At 35.4% G+C, this 21,956-nt stretch overlaps 1 protein-coding gene across 4 annotated transcripts in view; it reads right to left on the bottom strand.

Moving 5' to 3' along the window:
* Window positions 1-3,275: 3,275 nt before the first annotated feature.
* The window catches only part of LOC149796455 (uncharacterized), an 86,119-nt gene continuing 67,438 nt past the window's right edge, over window positions 3,276-21,956 (bottom strand). For all 4 annotated transcript variants that reach the window (XM_089961153.1, XM_089961154.1, XM_089961156.1 and 1 more), the window contains 2 exons: window positions 14,919-15,024; window positions 3,276-8,626 (listed from right to left, as the gene is read on the bottom strand). In XM_089961153.1, the coding sequence (XP_089817279.1) occupies window positions 7,950-8,626; window positions 14,919-15,024 (783 nt within the window). In that variant the 3' untranslated portion in view covers window positions 3,276-7,949. The remainder of the gene's footprint in view (window positions 8,627-14,918; window positions 15,025-21,956) is intronic.

Here is a 21,956-nt window from a genome sequence, read left to right as displayed (position 1 = left end):
CTTTGATGAAGAGTGCATGTGTTATTGAAGTTGCCACCACGGCCAACTTTGGACAGCCAAACAAATAATCATATGTTATTGCGGTGGCAATGAAACTGAACTGGTCATCAAAAGAAAGAAACCAGGAAAACTCGACTACATCTGAATCTAACATCCTTGGACAATTTTATTTGTGATTATGGAAAGAAATTAAAATGTTTGGGTTTATTTCAATTTTCAAAGACTTTTAAATACCTCAGGGTAATCTGCTCGATTTTCCTAAACTTTCAAGGCCTTAAAAATGCTACCTCATTTTTCCCAAACTGTCAAAGATCTTCAGAGACCAAAGGAACCCTGGAAAAATCAGGTCCTATTCACTGGTCTACACATCATCCTAACAAATGAAAAAAATGTTACAAGAGTCCTGCATGTAAACCTACAGCATTGGACGATTTCTTTTCCAAGTTTAGGAGTATATCCAATCTCTCACTGAAATCTCACGCATGCACAAAATTATTTTGTCAGTTTGGTTTCATTGTAGTAAATTTCGTAATATTGCCCATGATCACGATTGTGAACCATCTTAAGCAGAGAAAGACAGTATAGTTGCTATTGCTAATTCCACATTTTATTCCTGGTCAGCTGGCTTCATTGTTTGAAGTTTGACAAAGTGGATTATACTTTGTGAGCACCATTAATTCTAAGAGGATTAAAAAGATTAAAAAATGTTAATTGATTCTGGTTGGGTTACTAAAGAGCTCAGTCTGTATAAAATGATACACATTGCTTTTAATCTTTCTACAAGGCTTGTTCTGCTTTGATGCTTGTCAAGATGGATTAGAGTCTATACTATGTATGATCAAAAGCAATTTGGACAGGATTAAAGATTTGATATATTATGGTTGAAGTACTCAACAGCACAAGTAGCATAAAACTTGGTCAGTTTCTCTTCGTTGTTCAAAGTTTGTGATATCTAAGCATGCCAATGCCAAGACACCAAAAATCCAACCAACTGAAATATCATAAAAAATTCAATGCTGTTTGTAAACATGAATTTCAGTGGTTGCAATCAAATTCAAAGGGACGTGAATATTTATTCTGCTTTTCCTGTAAGCTACTTTAGAATCTGTCAGGGTGGAAAGAACGACATTACACATCATGCAGAAGAAATATCTCCTAAAAACACAACCAGAACAACAAATGTGGATAAAGTTATATGTGCTGAGAAACTATTTGTTAACTTTATAGCTGAACATAATCACTTCTGATTACAGATCATTTTTCAGATCTATTCAAATTAATGCTCCCTGATTCAGAAAATACAAAAGTTCTCATGCAAATTAGTAAAAATTAGTCACAAGGCAACTATTTTATTCTTCAGAATAAATCATATTTTTAATTGCATAATAATAATAATAATTTATTATATATAAACTCAGTCATGAGTCACCATCTGTAGAACACAACCAGCAGCCATGATTTTTAAGCCAAATATGCATTTAACACTATTAAATGTGAACAACTGCTTTGCAAATTCTATTTTAAAACCATTGCCCTTGATTAATCCTTTGTAAATATAAATGTATACCAAACTACCAAAGTCTAAACTACGTCACTAGCTGCAATAATGCCCTGGATGAATGGTGTCTCTGTCGTTGTCAATAATTGTTTTCAGGATCTGAATGTTATTATTAAAGACTCCAGTGGGTTGACAGTGATCATAATGATGACAACAATGGTGTCTGCCACTTAGCCTTAAAGTTACAAACTTTGTGATATTTGTGCATCATCTGAAGAATAATACTGACAATAAAACAACATCAAATCCATACAGTACCAATCAGGAGCAGTTCTGGTCATCAGAACTGAATCTACCTACAGGCAGGAAAGAATTTCAACTTCCTGGTGGACTCAGTAGACACAAAAACAGCCATTTTCCATTCTTAGGAAAACTTAGACTGACTCTAGATGTGATTTGATTTGGATTTTTAACATAGCTTTAAAACATTTTCGGTCATATTGTTATGATGTCTGCAGTGTGGCAGTTTATTGTGTTGTCTACCACTGGGGCATCATGCCGCAGACATGTAGCATGATGTCCCACCCAGTCACATTATCCTGACACCAGGCCGACCAGTCCTAACACTAACCTCTTAATGCTGAGCACCAAGTGAGGCAGCTGTAAGTAATATCTTTACCACTTTTTGGTATGACTATGCTGGGGATCAAACCCACGACCTACCGCAACTCAGGTGGAAGCTCTAACCAATAGGCTACCAGAGCGGTGTCTGATTCTAGAGAAAATATAGATCCAGTAACAATAAGTTAGGGGCCACCCATTAGTATGTACACAAAAATATGGCAAATCTTGACCCCTCCCTGTACACATTTGTACTTTTTTACACACCCCACCTGCATATGTATGCTTGATACCCCCGCCCCCAATTCTATAGAATGACCTATATTTAATCCATGCAGAAACGATCAAGGATTAATAATATTAACGTGTTTCATAAAAGATAGTCCACTGACGTTAAATGTCTGGCTGCATCAAAGAAATGAGCTGCTTAATTTCAAAAAGTTTGTCTAGTGTCTGCTAAAATTCAAACACAGTCAAAAAGGTTACATATTAGGCAAATTATTATTGATGTTTCACACCTCCCATGTTTCCTATGCGTATGTACATTATCAATAGACCCCCACCTATACACAAATGTATGATTTTGAATTAACCCCCATCTCTCCCCTCCATGCGTACATACTAAATGGATGGCCCTTTATCTCCTGAGCGTGAAGATCAACCATTATGAGGACAGCCACTAACATAATCCAATCTAAAGCCACTAACATAATCCAATCTAAAGCCACTAACATAATCCAATCTAAAGCCACTAACATAATCCAATCCAATCTAAAGCCACTAACATAATCCAATCTAAAGCCACTAACATAATCCAATCTAAAGCCACTAACATAATCCAATCTAAAGAAGAGTATGAAATGCAACAAAATTAAGTTACTGTAAAAAGGAATGATTTGATGAGATGATATTTTAATATTTATATAAAAATGTTAATTTGTTCAGTAGTGGTAATTTTTGATCATATGCATGCTAAAAATCAGATTGGTGAAAATTTAACCTCTTTCTGAGGTAAAAACTCCTGAACAAATACTGGAAATCTCCCGATGTGTTCTGACCTGACCTAGGGGACTGCTAAAAACCAGATAGCACTTTGGAAGATGTGGATCTTTCACAGATGTATTACAATTCCAAACACAAGCAAAAACCAAGAAAATGTGGTATAAATTCTTTATTCCACCCCATTAAAGAATGGCATGAATTTGTTATTCCATCCTACTATAGCATGGTATAATTAATTACATATATGAACTTTTTTCCATTCTAACATAGAATGTTTATAGATCACAGGTATGATGCATAATTTAACATTGAAAAAGAAAAACACAACAACTGCTTAGATAACCTTACAAGCATGATTATTTTGAAAGCAGCTGGTATCTCTTCAGACCGTATCACTTACAACAAATAAACACACACACACACACACACACACACACACACACATCTAATCTAAAAACTGTGCATATTATATACACTTACATGCTTCCTTACCAGCATAATACAGGTCAAGTCTGTGATGTAAAATTGACCAATAACTTGTACATCATCTACATAAATTAACCAGGATACATAAATAAACAAGATTTTAGACAAGCTACACACTGAGAAAGATCACTGTAAACAGATAATCTGACAATCTAAGTACACTGTCAGAGAGACAGAACGAGAATTTGTAATGAAGTGCCACTCAGCTCCTAATTCTTGTGTACTGAAATAACACAGATATAAAATAATGTTTTATACATAACTAATTAAAACCTATGAGAAAAGAATAAAAACAATTAAAGAAGTACCTGATACTCCATGCTTTGACTTTCCTTAAAAAGAAAATGGGATTTAAAAAGAAGGCATTTAAGATTTTTGTCTTTAACATCTGTATACTTGATTTTACCATTCAAAAATTTATCAAATTAAATAAATTTCTTGAACAGAATAGTTCGCAGAAAATCCATTGACATCTTTTTAATAAAACCAAATCTAAGTTGATGAATGAAATAGAAAAAAAATGCAAAACATTTTAAATATATTTGAGAGAAGGGATAGTAATTTGATTCAGGTTATATAAAACAGCATTGTATGGCTAAGCTGATACCTTGAACAATGCCAACAATTTGAAAAAGAACTTTCTATAAAAAAACTATCATCAAAAGAAAATGATTTAGCTTGGATTATCATGCCCAGAATAACTTGATTTATGTGAACATGATGAAATGCATAAATTAGAACAATTTATAATTTATATGTATGATGAAATGCATAAATTAGAACAATTTATAAGCACTTGACAGATATGACAGAAAAGTGGTTCTGATTATTTCAAGGAATTGTCATACATGCCAACCCCTGACGAGGAAAAAGTGTAATCCAAGTGGACAAAAAGAGGAATCCAAGCAGAAAAAGAGGAATCCACAAATAACATGCTAAAAATTCAATAAACAATGATTTATTTGCCCCTCTCGTCTTTTAACATCATTTACTGCTTAAATTTTTCATATGTAGCACTTTTAGCTTTCAAAAGCAACAGATTTTCATGTTGCATTTTAAAACACTTTGTACCAGCTGAGACCATGAATGTTTTGCACACCAGTAGAGCACAAAGTACTGGGTTACTGAGCCTGGATCTGAATTCACTTTTATTTTTGTTAACAATACTGAACAATCTCTCAGTCAGCATTAGAATGGTAAAGAACCAATATTCCTTTCATAACCTGACAAAGAAGAGGAAATTTATATCTTACAGTGATTGTGTCTTTTAGCTGGAAAATAAGGTGCCACTGCACATCAAATCTATCTGCATTAAGTATATTGTCAAGTAGAGTCCCAACTTTATACTGCAGGAATTCTCCTTCCAGATGAGCCAAGGTAGGCAAAAATGGTAATAGAAAGGGATATCTCTTGACAAAGAATCTAACACTTTTGAAGCTTTTTTGACTGTCTCTCATTTACATCAGTAACTGAAGCATTTAAAAGCACTTCCTCTCCATAGGGGAATTTTTGGAGCATGTAATCACAGGCTGTAGCATAATAATCTCTAACATTATCATCAAACACCTTCACAACTAGAGTAGAATTGTGTTCTATGAATTCTCTTGCTTCTGCACCAATAGCAAGATCTTCATTATCTTTCTAGAACTCGGTAAATAACGCCTCTCCATTTACAACATTCATGTCCGCAATTTAATTCTGCTGTAGATAAGAAGTTACCTTAGTATTGGAGTTCGTAAAACGAGCTAATTTGATGTTTCTTTGTTTTCAAGTGTTTCTCCGCATAAAATTTACCACCATGCCCAATATTAAAATGAGCATGATGCTGCCCTAGAATACAGCGACTAGTATCGTTGCTTAAAACTGACCTGTCATACATGTACTATATAGTACATGTATGACAGGTCAATTTTAAGCAACGATGCGAGCCCCTGTGCCCGAGAATGGAACAATGTATTATGCCATTCATGTATTCATCTTTGAAGGATTCGTTGTTTTGTATTTTTGTGTCTTTTTGTGATCCACCTGTGAAATTCTTTGAAAAAATATATGTGCTCTAACACAAACATCGACTAGAATACATCTGATGAATTTTAGTGCCAAATAGTAAAATTCTTTCCACACGGCCTGCAATAGACGTCACGTGATGCTGCCCTCATGTCCTCATCTTTGGAGGATTCTGTTATTTTATGTTTCATTTATTATTGGCATTTTTCTAATCCATCTGTGAAATTATTTGAAAGGAGATATTTTTGCTCTCATACACGCATCAACAAAAATAAATTATACTTTTTAGCACCAAATACCTTTAGACTGGTTCTGTACTAAATATAAATTAGAAGAAAAAAAAATCTGTGAGTAAAGATTAAAAATTAGAAAACCAGTCTGTTCTCTCCTCACTAAGCAATACAGCTGCTATAAATAGAATACAAGGTCAAAAGTTTGAAAGTAGAACCTGCATGTTTCTGGGTATAGGATAGTTGCTATAAATAGAACATAATACTGTTAGGAAAGTGCACGGACAAGCATACTCTTATAGTGTAGTTACGTAGAAGCTGTCCTTTCTAAAATACGGTCTGTGGGATTAATGGGATGTTAATAAAAACGAGAAAACAAACAACTGATTTTTTTTGGAAGGTGGATATACCGAAAAAGCGTAATCCATACACGTTTACGCGTAAGGTGTAATTTAGTAAAAAAAAGCGTAATGATTACGCCAAAAGCGTAATGGTTGGCATGTATGAATTGTATGTGTATGTTTTAACTTTTGCTACTGCCCTTACAATGAAGATTGTCTCAAGCAAGTTACTCATCAACAGAAAAATTATTCAACTTTTAAAGAATAGCAAATATGACTTCAATGAATGAAGAAATGCATAAAACAAAGCAAGTGTTATGCATTTGACGATTATTAAAGAAATTAAATGTGGTTTATTGCAAATATGGCATTTTTGTTGAAGCTTACACCTGAGATTGAAAGTATTTTTACCAAGTCATTAATTCTTTATCTTTTGAAAAAATACCATGATTTGTAGCTATGAAGATGAATTGTCTACACTCAAACTTGGCTGATGTAGGGAAATAGCTCCATGGTAAAGGCTACATTTTAACACTTACAGAAACCCTAAGGCAGTTCAGAGTCATAACTGCAGTGTATGTATAATAAAAGGTGGATGAGTTTCATTTAAAACAGTTATAGTTCATTCTATTATTGCCATGGCTGCCAGACAAGTCTATGAAAAATATTTGTCCTTAAAATGTACGACAGATTTAGTGTAAAGCGTAAATGTATCGTCCCATGTTATGAATGTCTATTTTGAACAAGATTAATCATCTCGATCCCTCAGCTTTCCTCTAATGACAGGTTCTGCTGTACGAAAATGTGCAAACTGTGAAGCAAAACTTGTTTCAAATGGCTTTTTCACAAGAATTCATTCACTTTAGTAGATGACGATTTTCACAAGAATTCATTCACTTTAGTGGTTGACTGTTTTCACAAGAATTCATTCACTTTGGTGGTTGGCTGTTTTCACAAGACTTCATTCACTTTGGTGGTTGGCTGTTTTCACAAGAATTCATTTACTTTGGTGGTTGGTTGTTTTCACAAGAATTCATTCACTTTAGTGGTTGGCTGTTTTCACAAGAATTCATTCACTTTAGTGGTTGGCTGTTTTCACAAGAATTCATTCACTTTGGTGGTTGGCTGTTTTCACAAGAATTCATTCACTTTAGTGGCCACTTCATATGGTATGAACATCCTAAGAAAATACAGTTGGACACTGATAACTCAAAGTGCCATGGACCATAATTATTTTCTTGGAGTTTTCAGCTGTTTTGAATTTGAAGGGTTGCAGGCTTGAAACTGTTTTATGCAATAATTATGCCAGTCATATGACTGATGCAAAGCATGAGACTGTTTTATGTGACAACTATGCCAGTCATATCAGAGTTATGCAGGTATGAGACTGTTTTATGTGATAATTATGCCAGTCATCTGAGTGAAGCAGAGTATCCAAGTAATTATATCTGAGTTATCAAAGTTTTTCTGTAGTTGGTGACACAAATATCTAGCAGTGGCCAGAACTGCAAACTGGTGAACTTTTGATTTGATTATAATACAGCAATTTAAGGACAACATCATTATTACAAATGAACAATAAACCATTAACTATCTAAAAGAATTCAGAGCACATTGTAATACTTTGTTCCTAATATTTACCACTGCTGAGCTTTATATCATTCTGCAGTCAATCTCTTAGTATGACAGCAAATAATCCAGCCAACCCACATGACAACCAGCTGCATTTTTCAACTTGCACTCATTTCAGGGAATTCATCCATTTTAGGTAAAATCAATAAAAGATGTTTCCTTACACTGTGACGCTGATTCTGCTTGTCTGAAGACTGCTGATGTGTCCATTTCGGCTTGTTCAATTGATTGTAGAAGGGATTCCTCAGCTGGTGTGATAGTAACAGTGCCTTCTGTAGGATATAGAATTATGGGTATTGTTTCTGGATTTGAAGAGACTGAATCTGTATCACCTGGCTCTGCGTAATCCTGGATTATATCACCTATTGAAATGTTGTTTAGACCCATGGCTTGAACGTCCCTATTAACACATACCAATGGGGTAGGCACAAGCTGGACTGGTTGCCCATGCATGTTACTTATAATGGGAACTGTGCCACTATTACTCAGAGCAGACAACCCTTCCACTGCTTCTACATCTTCCTGAGGTAATAGTATAGGCTGTGTAATAAGTTGTGAAGTTTGTTTTCCAGATGGAGTATTTCTTATAATGTTTGTAAGAAGATAGTGTTGCACAGTGACTGTTTCCCCCTTTTCTTCCTTAATATACATCTGCCCCTCTGTAATGTTGGCCATCTGCAGTGGAACCAAAGGCTGAGCAGTCAGAACGTTGTCACTGATTGTATTTCCATCTGCTATACTGTTAGTGGCTGGCATAATGGAGATAACTGATTTAACTGCATTGATTTCCTCTGGAACAACAGTAACACCTGCAGAAAGAAAAGGCGATTGTAACCACGACTGAAAAAAAAATATTATCATTATTACTCTTATTTAATTAACATCCACAATGTACGCTTAAACAAGAGTCCCTCAAAGAGACATGTTCTAAGGCCCTCAAAAATGTATATGAAATCCACAAGAAGTTCATTTCTTCCTTCCTTTATTAAGTTCATGTGATGGATATATAAGGAGCATGCAGCTATTACCCATGTTCATATGTCCTGTCATATCATGTTATGTCATAACCCACTGTAAATTTAATTTTTCTCAAAACCTTTAGATGGACTTCATGGAATCAAGCAAATACTGATCTACCTATCTAGCTGGAGTTTCCCCCATCTAAATGAATTTATGCTACTTCCTATAGGTCGTCTTTTTTCAGGGTATTGTCAACTAAATCTACATAAAGAGCATTAGAAGAAATTAAATGTGGCATTAAAAATGGATATTGAATCCCATAATTAGTTCATGCACTAAAGATTTTGCACCAATCTGACACAAACATGCAATAAGGACTCTTAGATGCATCAGTGTTCATGTTGTAAACATAATAGTATTATAAACTGAATCATTACTGAAAAAGTTATAATAAAGTCCAAAAGAATGAAAAATTCCATATAAATTTCAGATCCTGATGTTTCAAAGTGGATTTTTGTCCTAACTTTTTTGAATAATTCACAATAGTTCCAAAATAGTATTCTAATCCAATGAGCACTTTTTTTTATTTCCATGGAATAATCCACACAAATGTTTTTCCTCTCAAAACATCTAAATACATAATGTCTAAATACAACATAAAATATGTCTGCAGTTTTTGATGTTACAACAAGAACACAAGATTTCTGAATGAATCTAAAAAAGAAATTAATCTCATTGCTCAGTTCTCTCCTTATATACATCTTCAAGAGTCTATTACAACTATATGTGGTCTAAAACGCTCTCCATTACGGATCACTGCCATCTGACCTCTGTCTTCATAGGTTTGAGTCTCTGATTCAGCCAATGTGGGTATGTGAGAAAGCTTGCCAGTAGCTTCTTGTGGGTTGGTGGTTCTTTCCAGGATTTTCTTGGGTTCTTCCTCCACCATTAATACTGGCCGCCATGTATAGCCGCCTATCATGTGCTGAAAAATGGCATTAAACCCGACAACAACAACAATATGCCCCATGAGACCATCTTTTTACTACTAAATCTAATATTTAAAAATACCTATTCATGTGACCTAGCTCATCAAACAGGAATTAACTAATTTCTTCTCAGATACCACTGAACTGACCTCTTCAGTGGGAGAATTATAGGATCTATAAATATATGATTATATACATATTTTCATTTACTAATAATTGACCACTTATTATTAGTAAATGTAAACAGGTAAGTAATCATCTATTTACAGATCCTATGGAAGTTTAACATCTTAAAAAAGACTCTATGCATGTACACAAAACCCAGTGATAGATAATCACTACAATTTACAAAATTTATAAAAATTACAAAAATTATTGATTTACAAAACAAATGATACATTTCAAATTACTTTTAACTGGTGAGTAATGAACCCAATGTAAATAATTACTAATAAATTCCATCATATCAAATATGATAACAAAAAATATTTTCTTATATTTGATTTAACATGTTCAGATAATTAACTGCATTAAAAAAGTACTGTCAAGTTCTTTGATCTGATTATCATAAATATAATATTATTCTGTTACTTTCAAAATATACCAAAATGACCCAAGTTATTGAACTAGCATCATTCGATATATCCAAACACCTGTGTTATCAAAGTCACAAGCCATTACAGGTAAAAACCTGATCAAGACTCCGACCTTGAATGTTATCAATCTATTTATTACATAACACAACTAAATTCAAAGTTTGGTCAAAAGCCATTTGTATATGTATGTCACTGTGTTCATTGGTTCAATGAAGTGCAAAAATGCAAGCAGTGACTGGACTTTACTTCAACATTAAATGGGTCTAGTTTTCAAGTTTGTTAAAAGAAAAGCATGGATATACTAGTGGTCAGTTCCAGACTATTTTCATATAGGACAAATAACATACTGCAATAATGTATTAACAATAGTGAAAAGCCCATGTCAGTGCCAAGATTAGTGACTGCAAGACTTTTTACATGGCCACTATGGATGCCATAATGGAGGTCAGATCATTGCCACTGTACATACTGTTATAGTGTTTCAGTGAAATATGACCTTTTTTGGCAGAAACATATATAAAAAATTTTAAGATAGTCACAAGACAACCATTCTGAAGATTAGATAATTTTATGACCAACTACAAAATGCAGCAAGTGTTTTAGTATAAACCTCGTACTGATACAACCATCTCTACAGCAAGAGTAGCAATAACAATATTTTCAAGATGGCCACATGGGGGCCATAGTGAGGGGTCATATCATTAATATTTTCTTTAGGATCAACTACATATTATTAAATCTTTCTTCTTTACAAATTCCAGCAATCTGATTGGATAGGTGCTTTTTGAATTTTGTTTGTTTATACCTTTACAAACCCCCCAAAATATAAAAATTCAACTCTACCCAATGGCATCTGCAAAGAATTAAGAATAAAATATTTGTTCACTATGCTGCTGTAATGTTGGTTTACATCAACAAGGCCAATGTGATCATTGCATGTTTACAGTGCATAATAAATAATACTGTGAAAAAATATATTTAGCTTCAGGAGACTCTACTGACCCCATAATTTCTGGATTATTTTCGGTATCAAGGCTGTGGGAGGGTAGGTGAAGGCCTTCCCTGCTTATTGAAAATGCATCCACAGCCCATGCTTCTGGATCTGGAACTGGGGAGACAAATGTGGGCAACTTGCGGTTCCACATTGTCACAAACACGTCTATCATGGGGCACCCCCAAAACTATATAAATTTAAAGAAAAACTGATGGATGGAGCAACCATTCTCTGTGAATGAAATGACCTTTCCTTGATAGTGAGTCTGCCAGGACAAGATCTGTACACTGATGTTGTGTTCTTTGTACCAACGAAGAAACTGCCAAATCTATTTTAGGAGGTACGTCATCACTACAGGAGTTGTCCAGCACATGATGAGAACCACTTTTTTTCAGATGATCCTTCCTGAATTGGAAGGTACTGGATATAGATTTCCTTTCTAGAAGGCTCATGTGGAGAGGCCAATCCCCTGGCTCCTACATGCTGCTGACTTCAGCGAAGTCTGGCATCAGGTGGGCATTCCAACTGTCTGTACTGGCATCGGTACATACCTTCATTTCCCATTGTGGCTTGTCCAGAGTGACCCCTGATATCAGCCAATCCAGCTGTGCCATCGATTGAGGAAGGATTGCACTTTGGGTGTGATCATGACTTGTTGATTGAAGGGATCAGAGAATGGGCAATGTCATCTGTAGAGGTCACATTAAAAGATGGCCAATTCCACTGCAACACTCAATAATATAAGGAGTTGCAAGAATTTCTGCACTGAAATCCAAGTCTTTTTGGAAATGGTATGAAAACATTGCTGGCACCTGGCCTTCTGTAAAGAAGGCCTTAGCATTAATCTGATCACTAATCAATCCATTCCTCTGTTTGAGACAGCTGGTATGCTTGGAGAGCTGGATGGCAAAGACATGTCCTGTCTGGGATCCTGTAATGGTCCCATGTTACTGGACTACTAAGGCCATGATCAGACATGTGAGGGGACTTATGCCCACTCTGCTGCCTAAAAATTGGGGAACATTCCCCTATACCCTTTTTGTCTTCTGCTGAGTCTGACAGAGTTGTTATAAAATCAATGACAACAACAGATACATAACAACAAAGTAAACCTTCACTCACAAAATAACTTATGGTTTCTTTGATAACATACTATGAAGTCAAGCTATTTGGTAGAGCTTCAGACTCACATACAATACACAGACACAAAGACAATACACAGACACACAGACACGCATACAATCATTTGCTACAACAATCCAAAAGCTCTTTAGAGCTACCACAAAGCCAGAAACAACTAGAAATGTGTTATGTCAGACCTGCATTCTTCAAACCTTGTCAAGTACACCCAATCCACCACAGTTGAATCAAACATTGTAATGCAATTGCAAATGAAAACTCATGCACTTACCAACCAGAGTGGTTCATTCATCAGTCCACATGCTATTCCACAAGAAAATTTCCATGTATCCTATCATTGCACTATTAATAGTAACACTTGCCATATTTCCAAGACAGAAAGTATAAATTTCCAAGAAAATCATGAATAAAACTCTTCTCAGTAACTACACACTTCATTTTGAACTACTTACCAGGTACTGTATTATATCAAACCATTGCCTACCACAGAAACATTTTTTATTGTTAGAACATATGTTTAAAGTTATTTTTATCAAAGATATTAATTACTTATTGTTATTTTCGTATGACATACATCGAGTAAATGTGATAATACAATAATATCATAGCTTCTATTTCCTCATGCTTACAATTTGCATACTTATGGTCCACAGGTCACCCCATCTGGATTAAAATGCCCAGTATTTACAACAATAGAACATTGCTCCAGACACTCATTATGCAATACTTCCAACATGTAACAATTATAACTCTTTTCTTGATTTTTTTCTTTCTTTTTAGACAGCAGCATATATAGCTAGAGTCTACTTAGATAATTATTCCGATTTTCATAGAAGAATACAGGACCTGACTTGATGATCGTTATATAAAGGCAATAAGAGGACCTGATTAATACTGTATGTGTTAAACCTGCTAACTATACTGTAAAAATGCAGGGTTATTTTAATTTAATTGGGAAAACATGGAGTGAGAGAAATAATCTATGTCTGTGTTTGTACCAAGACAAGGAAATCCCAGCTGCAGGGTTACATTATTTGCCTCCCCATGAGGCTCTAAAAATAATGTAACCCCTTGACTGTGATTTCCTTATCTCAGTGCAAACCCCAACATAGATTCTATTAATCATGTTCTGAGCTCATGTATTATATTAAACCTGTTTATGACAATGATAAATAAGCTTATGATGGAGTACGTTTCTTTGGAATTGGAATTTTGTCTCCAGAGTGGTAGCAAGCTCTGACAGCCAATCTGATACAAGATTATCTTATTAATATGTGGAAGTATTTCCCATAATCCAACATCTTGATAACATAAGACATTTTAACAAGTTTTATCAAAATTTTATCAGAAATATAGCTGCTACATTAGTGACATAAATCTAAAGAAAGATTGATGGATGGAGCAACCATTCTCTGTGAATGAAATGACCCTTCCTAGACAATGAGTCTGCCAGGACAAGATTTGTACATTGATGTTGAGTTCTTTGCACCAATGAAGAAACTGCCAACTCTAATGCAAGGTCACATCATTTACATAAATTTCACTCACACTTATCATCTTTATGCCTAATTACCATGTCTGATGAAAATGCTATAAAATATACATAAGACTCACTTGTAATAAAAATCTTCCAACATCCTGACAATATTAGACTATTTACCAAGTCTGATTAAAATCAGGGTCAGGTTGTAAATATAGCCGGTCAAGTTTAATGTGTGTAAATCTTGCAAAAGATAAAATATATATTTTCATCATGTAAGCCAGTTTATCGAGTTTGATAAAAGTATGGTCACTAAAGTGCTGACAAGCTCAAACAGACTAATGTTCATGCTAATGATTCCAGTCATCAAAGATCTTAATTCTTTAAGGATATTTAACATATATGACCATAAGGGATCATGAATTAGTCTCTAGTCATAAAAACTCTGCCAATAACATGAAAGGTCACATCATCTGAGATTTTGATGTAAGAAACCATATTCCAAATTTGATTTAAATCAGATTAAAACTACAGTCTCGAGTGTGGTAACAAGCAGTTGTTGATGGACAGAAAACAGATAACACATGATGGACCCATGGTTATACCATAAGCTAGCAGGAGTGGAGTGGTTTGCTAATGTGTGCATCTTTGGGTGATGACCAAAATATTTACCAAGTTTCATAGCAATCCATCAAAAACTACATGACTAGTTTAACAGAATGAGATGGAATAAAGTAATGAAGATAATGATTATATTTCACAGCTTCGAAAGAGGCAGTTAATACCAGACATTAATATAGCGACAGTTTAGTCACCAGCTGTTTATTTCTCATTGATGCACATCATTTGTGAAATTTCTAATAATTATGAATATCCAATATAAAAATTTGCAGTCATTACATTCAGGACATCTGAGGAAAAATAAAAGCACCGCCCCTGTACCTGAAAGGCCATCTTGTGATGAGCTTGCACCATCTGTTTCTTGTATATCTGATTCTGTGTAAAGGTTGTTCAGTATTCCTTCTGCTGAAAGCTCATCTGATAATGCCTGAAAGAAGCAAACTTTTATGTAAATTATGCTTCTTTGAAAATACTTACCCAATCCCATTAACAACAGCAATATTAGCCTACTACCTCCAGAATCAAGTCCTATTAAAAATATGGAAATTAATCTTTTCTATCTCAAATAGACAATTGGTGATAACTCTTGCCTATTACCTCCCTTTGGCATCATAAGGTGTCGCTAGCTTTTAAACTGAGAAATAAACCAACGAGGAATTGCTTGCACGAGGGGGTGGTTGGGAGGTACTGCAGTAATGTGATCCAGTAAGTATTCATGGAGAAAACGAACTTTTTAAAAATAAATGTGCTTTCTGCTTCAAATATGTTCCTCAATCGCATTAACGTTAGGAGAATGGGTAATTGGAGGACGGAATGCTGAACATCCTACTTATACCTTGAGAATCCTTCTAGGGAAGATTGGATTTCCTATGTCAGCAATAATGAGCTCACCTACCTTAAGCAACAGAGCATATGATTAAATGAATCATGACTGCTCCATCAGGTTAAGATGATTACTGAAATCTTCTATCTTTTAAAATTTCATTGGCAAATCCAGCAAAGCTAAGAGGCTTTGTTGGTTTAATATGGTCTGGTTGTCTTTTGGGCCACAGATACAGGACCCACCAGATTAAAGTTTTGTCTCTACATGCCTGCCACTAATTTCTAAGATGTCTAACCACATGGCTCTCAGAGACTGCTCTAATTTCATAGCTGAAATGTTCAAGAGGTGACTCTAATCTTGTAAGTCATCAGAGTTTGCCAAGCATATAACCTCCTAAGCCATAAAGAATGAGCTTGGGAGGTGATTTCTTGCTTTATCACCTTCACTGGAAGTAAGTGTCATTTCCATTTGCCAAGACTTGTCTCTTGCACTAAAAGTAGTGCTTGAGGATGCAGACAAGGATCTTGCACAGCTGCCGCTCCAGTCTTATCTACAGATGAGAGGAAGCATATGATAAATCTCATTTTGCAAAAATATGTGCTTTTGGTTAAATGAAGTCAAACTAGTCTGAAATACATTTGTATAGTGACAAATTACATTAGCATTTGGTGATCAAGTGTAGTGTTGATTGTTAACAATGCCAAAAAGTATCTGGTCATCAAGTAGGGTAGAGGTGATTGTCAACAATGCCAAAAAGTATCTGGTCATCAAGTGGTTTAGAGGTGATTGTCAACAATGCCAAAAAGTATCTGGTCATCAAGTCGGATGGAGGTGATTGTCAACAATGCCAAAAAGTATCTGGTCATCAAGTCGGATGGAGGTGATTGTCAACAATGCCAAAAAGTATCTGGTCATCAAGTCGGATGGAGGTGATTGTCAACAATGCCAAAACGTATCTGGTCATCAAGTGGTGTAGAGGTGATTGTTAACAATGCCAAAAAGTATCTGGCCATCAAGTAGGGTAGAGGTGATTGTCAACAATGCCAAAAAGTATCTGGCCATCAAGTAGGGTAGAGGTGATTGTCAACAATGCCAAAAAGTATCTGGTCATCAAGTCGGATAGAGTTGATTATTAACAATGCCAAAACGTATCTGGTCATCAAGTAGGGTAGAGGTGATTCAACAAAGGATCAAACTGCATCTTGTCAGTACTTTGGACCAAGACCATTATAAATATATAAAAATCTTGAATTAATTTATTCTTGCAATGTCATGAATTTTGACTCCCACATGGTTTCTATGTATAACAGTTATATGGATGCATTCTTGGTAGCATATATTGCTACTCTCATAGTTTCCAAATTTATTTTCCGATTCTTTAGCATAGTACACTTATTCCATATATAAACAGTATACTTAAACAAGGGACACATATAAGATTTATAGTCCTTCCAAGAAACAATAATCAAATCTATATTTCAGTTACTGCAAAGTATTAACTTTCTCCCAGGCCTTTTCTTACAAAAACTTTACATGTACATTTCAAGTGACCAATATAATATCTAAATGTTTAGGTTTTGGATACTTCCTGAATACCTTTGCTAACCACATGGCATAAGGGATGGTTATAATTATGTTTCAGTGTTATAAGCATGGACTCTATTTTATCTTGGTTAAATGTCACAAACCACTGATGGAACTTCTCATGTATTTTGGTTAATATTCAAAAATATAATTTCACCCACAGTATCTCAACAATTATTTGAAGTGTAACATCATCAGCAATAAGCCTAATTGATGACTATATATAATTCATAATATCATTTTTAAGAAAAATAAATAAATAAATAAATAAATAAATATATATATATATATATATATATATATATATATATATATATATATATATATATAAGAAAAATGGTCCTAGGATTAATTTTGAAGGGACTCCTGCATTAATGTTCTGAAATCTGAAACTTTGGAACTCACAAAAACTCTTTCATTTTGCAATGATAAATAACTATATAATGTTTCTAAGTTTAATAATCTAATTGCCAAACATGATCAAAGACTTTACTTATATAAAGCAAAACAGTTCTAACCTCTTTTTCCTGTTCCAGAGCTATGCAAATAATAATAATAATAATAATAATAATAATAATAATCTATAAACGATAACTCAATTAGTAACTATTGTTCTCCCTTTTCTAATTCTTATTTAAGTCTAGTTGAAAATGAATGAATACTTATTTCTTATTCATCATGTAGTCAAAGCATTTATTTTTTAAAAGCATTGATTTAAAGGCAAGCTGTTCCAGATGAGAACCTCTGAAAAACTAAAGCTCTTCTTGAATTGCTGTATTTTAGGTTTTAGTAGCAAGAGATTTGCAGTTTCTGCCGAGTGTAGTGTATAACCTGATTGTATCTGTCGAACATGCAGATGTTGTACAGCTCCATTTAGGACTGTATACACTAAAACAGCATTACTATAATCAATTCCTTCGTCAATTTCCATCCAACTTTAACAGGGGTTCTGAGGGATTGCATCAAAAGTTATAATTTTTCATAAAAATCTTTCTGATGATACAAGATACATGTTTTCTGACCTATTATCCTTGTTCCATGGTTCTTTTATTGACTTCCTTATGTACTTTTCCTTGCAAGATTAAGAAAATATTTAGATTTTTTCACCTACCATGTACCACCTTGAGTCTAATCTTAACATTATACATTCCATTTCTTTTTCCATCATTTGTTTTTAAATCTGTTTGTTTTCTTCATTTCTTCTATAATTAGTGGAGTAATTATTTTAATTCACAAAAGTAAGTGAAGAATGTATTACGGTTTCAATTTTTTGAAATTTTGTTCCTCATATAATTTTTTTTACCAATTACTGGCACTGACCTTCTAACAAAGCCACTTTCCTAAATTGAAATTTTAAGTTTACACAATCATTGCTTTTTGTGCAAAGTTTTATACATTCAAGTGTTAACTAAACTCAAGAGGGAACGTTACTTCACTTCTGGGATGGGTTTGATTGTTTCACATATGTCCTTACATATTTGTACCACTTACCAACTTTTGAACTTACAAACTGCAATTGAAATTCAAGGTAGATTCAATTTCTGGATGAGTAGTTAGTCTATTTATGAGTCCCATTATTTGACAAGTGCAATCTTCCAAAATTCTTAAGTTAAATTTGTTCTTAAAATCCCTCTTCTCCTTGACACTTTGACTCTGCATTATGAAATTTCACAAATAATGGTTTTGAAGCAAACATTTCTTCGACCTGGCTATGAAAGAGAGAAAGCCTGTGATGACTGCTTGACTACCAGGGTATTGCAAGAACATCAATCTCATCTGTCGTAACATTCTTCACCATCTCAGTGAACTTTGCTCTGACATATCTGTTCTGTGATTCAGACATGTCAAAATTTTGATGGTTTTTCTAGAGTATTGTTCATTTTAGTTTACAATTTTCGAAGCTTCTTTCAATCAATCTTTAGTAATTTTAGTTATTCCTTTAGATTTTCACTTTCTTTCCTTACTCCCATTCTTCTCTCTTACTCAGTTATTTTCAAAGTTCACTGAATCTTATGTTCCAACTCTTTTGCTTTGGTTTCAATCTGGTCTGTCCATTTCTATCATTAATTCAACTTTAAGTTTCTCAAACATCTGGACACAATTTCAGATGCTAGTACACCTAATTCCTGCCTGGTCACTAATACATTGATACCAGTTTTGAGTTCAGTAGGTCCCTCCAGATTTGGGAAACACTGCTCACGTCTTTATTATCACTGATCCTATTTTCAGATGGAGAGGTAGCAAGTACAGAGACTTAAATAAGCCTGATATGTATTCCTGAAATTTATATAGATTTTCCTAAAGTTAAAAGAAAGCATGGAAAAATGGTCTAAAGCACTCACCTTTATAGGGGGTACTCTACAGATATTATGAACTTCTGAGAGAGTGGCATTTTAAGGTGAAGTTGCTTACATTTGCAACGTGCACAGTGGAGAGAATGTTGGTATATCTCTAAGTTACTTTCATGTACTGTAGTTTAAATTTCTTTGGATACTGTACTTATGGAAACTGTTCTAAGCATACAGCTAACTAAAATGACTGCTCCCTTATGCTAAAAAATCAGCCTCAGTTAGTTTAAAGTTCACCATCTCTAGCAGTTATTAAAATAGGGAAACAAATTTTGCCAGACTAGACAATACCAGTAACCTGAAAGTGCAATGAATGAATTACTAAATATATAAAATGTAAAATAAAAGTTATTGGCTCTTCCTTTTTTCACATTTTACTTTTGTGTCATCTGAGCTATAACTGACGTGAAGTTTCTCTGATCTGGTGAGACTTCACAGTACACCCAGCATATGACCCACTTCAGCTACAAAGAAAAGGGCTTGAAGAGTGATATCCTGTGTTCTGGCTCAGAGGGATTGCTCAAAACTTCAGAGCAGTAGCTACATGCAGCAACTCTGATCTGGCGAGACATTCAAGTATACCAAGCATATAACCAATTTCAGCTCCAAAGAAGGGTGATATCTAGTGTTCTGGCTCATACTGGAAGGAAGAAGCATTTAGCATGCAACAACATGTCTCTGTGTGCTTCAAGTTAATGCTTGACAGCGTGAACAGGATCTTGCATGGCTGCTGTTCTCAACCTGGCTATGAAAGAGAGAAAGCATGTGAAGACTACTGACCGACAGTAAAAGCCTGATGGTGTCATGAGAACCATCAAAACTTAGCAACTGAAGGGAATTTAAGTCGACATAAATGGGAAAGCAGCTCTCATACCCTGCATGCAAAAGCTAAAGCTATCAGCAAATAAGATCTGTATGATAGTGACTTGAGTGATGTGTAGGCTAGAAGTCTGAAGGGACTTGAATCGAGCTATGTTAAAACCCAGGATTGGATCCCTTTGGAGACAAATTGAGGAATGTTGGTTGGTGAGACCAATATTGTCTACAAGATCTGATAGGTCTCTATCTCGTCCAAAAACATGTTTTCCATGATGGTGGAATGTGTCAAATATCATGGGGCTGTAGCCTTTGGTAGCGACTGTTTCTCCTCAAAGAGCCAGAGAAAAATCGGCTAGTTGAGGGATAGAGGCACACAGAGGGACAATGTAGTTGGTTACTCCTGAGATTCTCCCCACAATCAAAGATTTTGTTTGACTCGCAAGGATGTCCAGGTAAGAGCTGAGCATGTAGAAGAAGAGGGCAGTCTGGGCAGGGAAGGACCACCCATGACAGTGGGTGATGGAGAAGATTTAGATTGGCCAGTATCTTCCTGGGTGTACTATTGCCAGAAAAGTAGATCAGTGACACAAGGCTTGTTGCATTGGAGACGGGCCAACCGAATCACCTTGCCATTCTGACACCGTAACTTCTGGGTTATTTTTTAATATATGCATCATGGGAGGGGAGGCAAAGGCAAACAACCCCTCCCAAATGATTGACAGTGCATCCATGGCTCAAGCCTTTGGGTCTGGAACTGGAGAGAGATGAAGGTGGGTAGCTTTTGATTCCACCTCACTGACAAGAGGTCGATCACTGAATGCACTTGAAGTGCACAAATCCAAGTGAAGACTGATTAATGGAGGGATCATTCCATGTGAAGGATGAAACCACCCCTGGATTGATTCTTGGCCAAGACACTGATGCTGCTGGGAATGCGTCACATTTGTATGTTGTATGAAGACTGTTGTACCCACATAGAAAATGTTAAATCAGAACACACAGGTCAAGTGATTTGGTACCTCCCTGTTTGAGGAGACAGGTAATCACCACAGAGTTGTCTTGCTGAATGAGGATCGTTATAGCCTCAGAGGCAATCTTTTCAGAAATGAAAGGTATTGATAACAGCCTTCATTTCCAGAATGTTGATGTGTAGAGGCCATTCCCCTGGCTCTCAGGTGTCAATGACAGTAGTGAAGGCCAGCAACAGGTGGGTACCCCCACCATGCATATTGGGGGCAAAACCTACCTTTATTTCCGCCTAGGGCTTCTTCAGTGGGATTCCAATAGTCAGCCGACCTGGAATGCCCCACTAACATAGGAATGATAAAATTTCATAACTAATCATAATTGTTTGATTAACAGAACATTAAATGGGGCGCCAATGTACCGGCAAGGCCCACAGAAAAAGATGGCCAAACAGCATTAAGTAAACTGCATTATAATAAACTGAGGAGTTGCAAGAACTCACCTGTAAAAATGGACTCAATGATTTCAATGATTCTGGTAATGCGAACACAAGGGGCATGCCAGATTCAGGTGGATGGTGTCACCTTGTGAGGGATGAGGTGGACTGCGATGTCAAAGTCTGCATCTGTTAGATGGACAAAGTTCTTGGATGGATGGAGGTCCGACTTTCCCAGTTCATTAAAATGCCTAGATGATGTAAAAGGGAAGGAAGATTGTTCCCGCCTAGAAGTACAGCAGAACTTACCATGTGATTCTGCAGCATGCCGCCCAGGAACATTGCTGCCAATGTAGATGACATAGGCCAGAACAGGGAGACAA

Source organism: Sinohyriopsis cumingii, chromosome 6, assembly GCF_028554795.1.
Source record: "Sinohyriopsis cumingii isolate HCF-2022 chromosome 6, ASM2855479v2, whole genome shotgun sequence".
NCBI lineage: Eukaryota > Metazoa > Mollusca > Bivalvia > Unionida > Unionidae > Sinohyriopsis > Sinohyriopsis cumingii.
The sequence above is the reverse complement of the archived record's forward strand: the minus strand, read 5'-3'. Positions and strand labels throughout refer to the sequence as shown.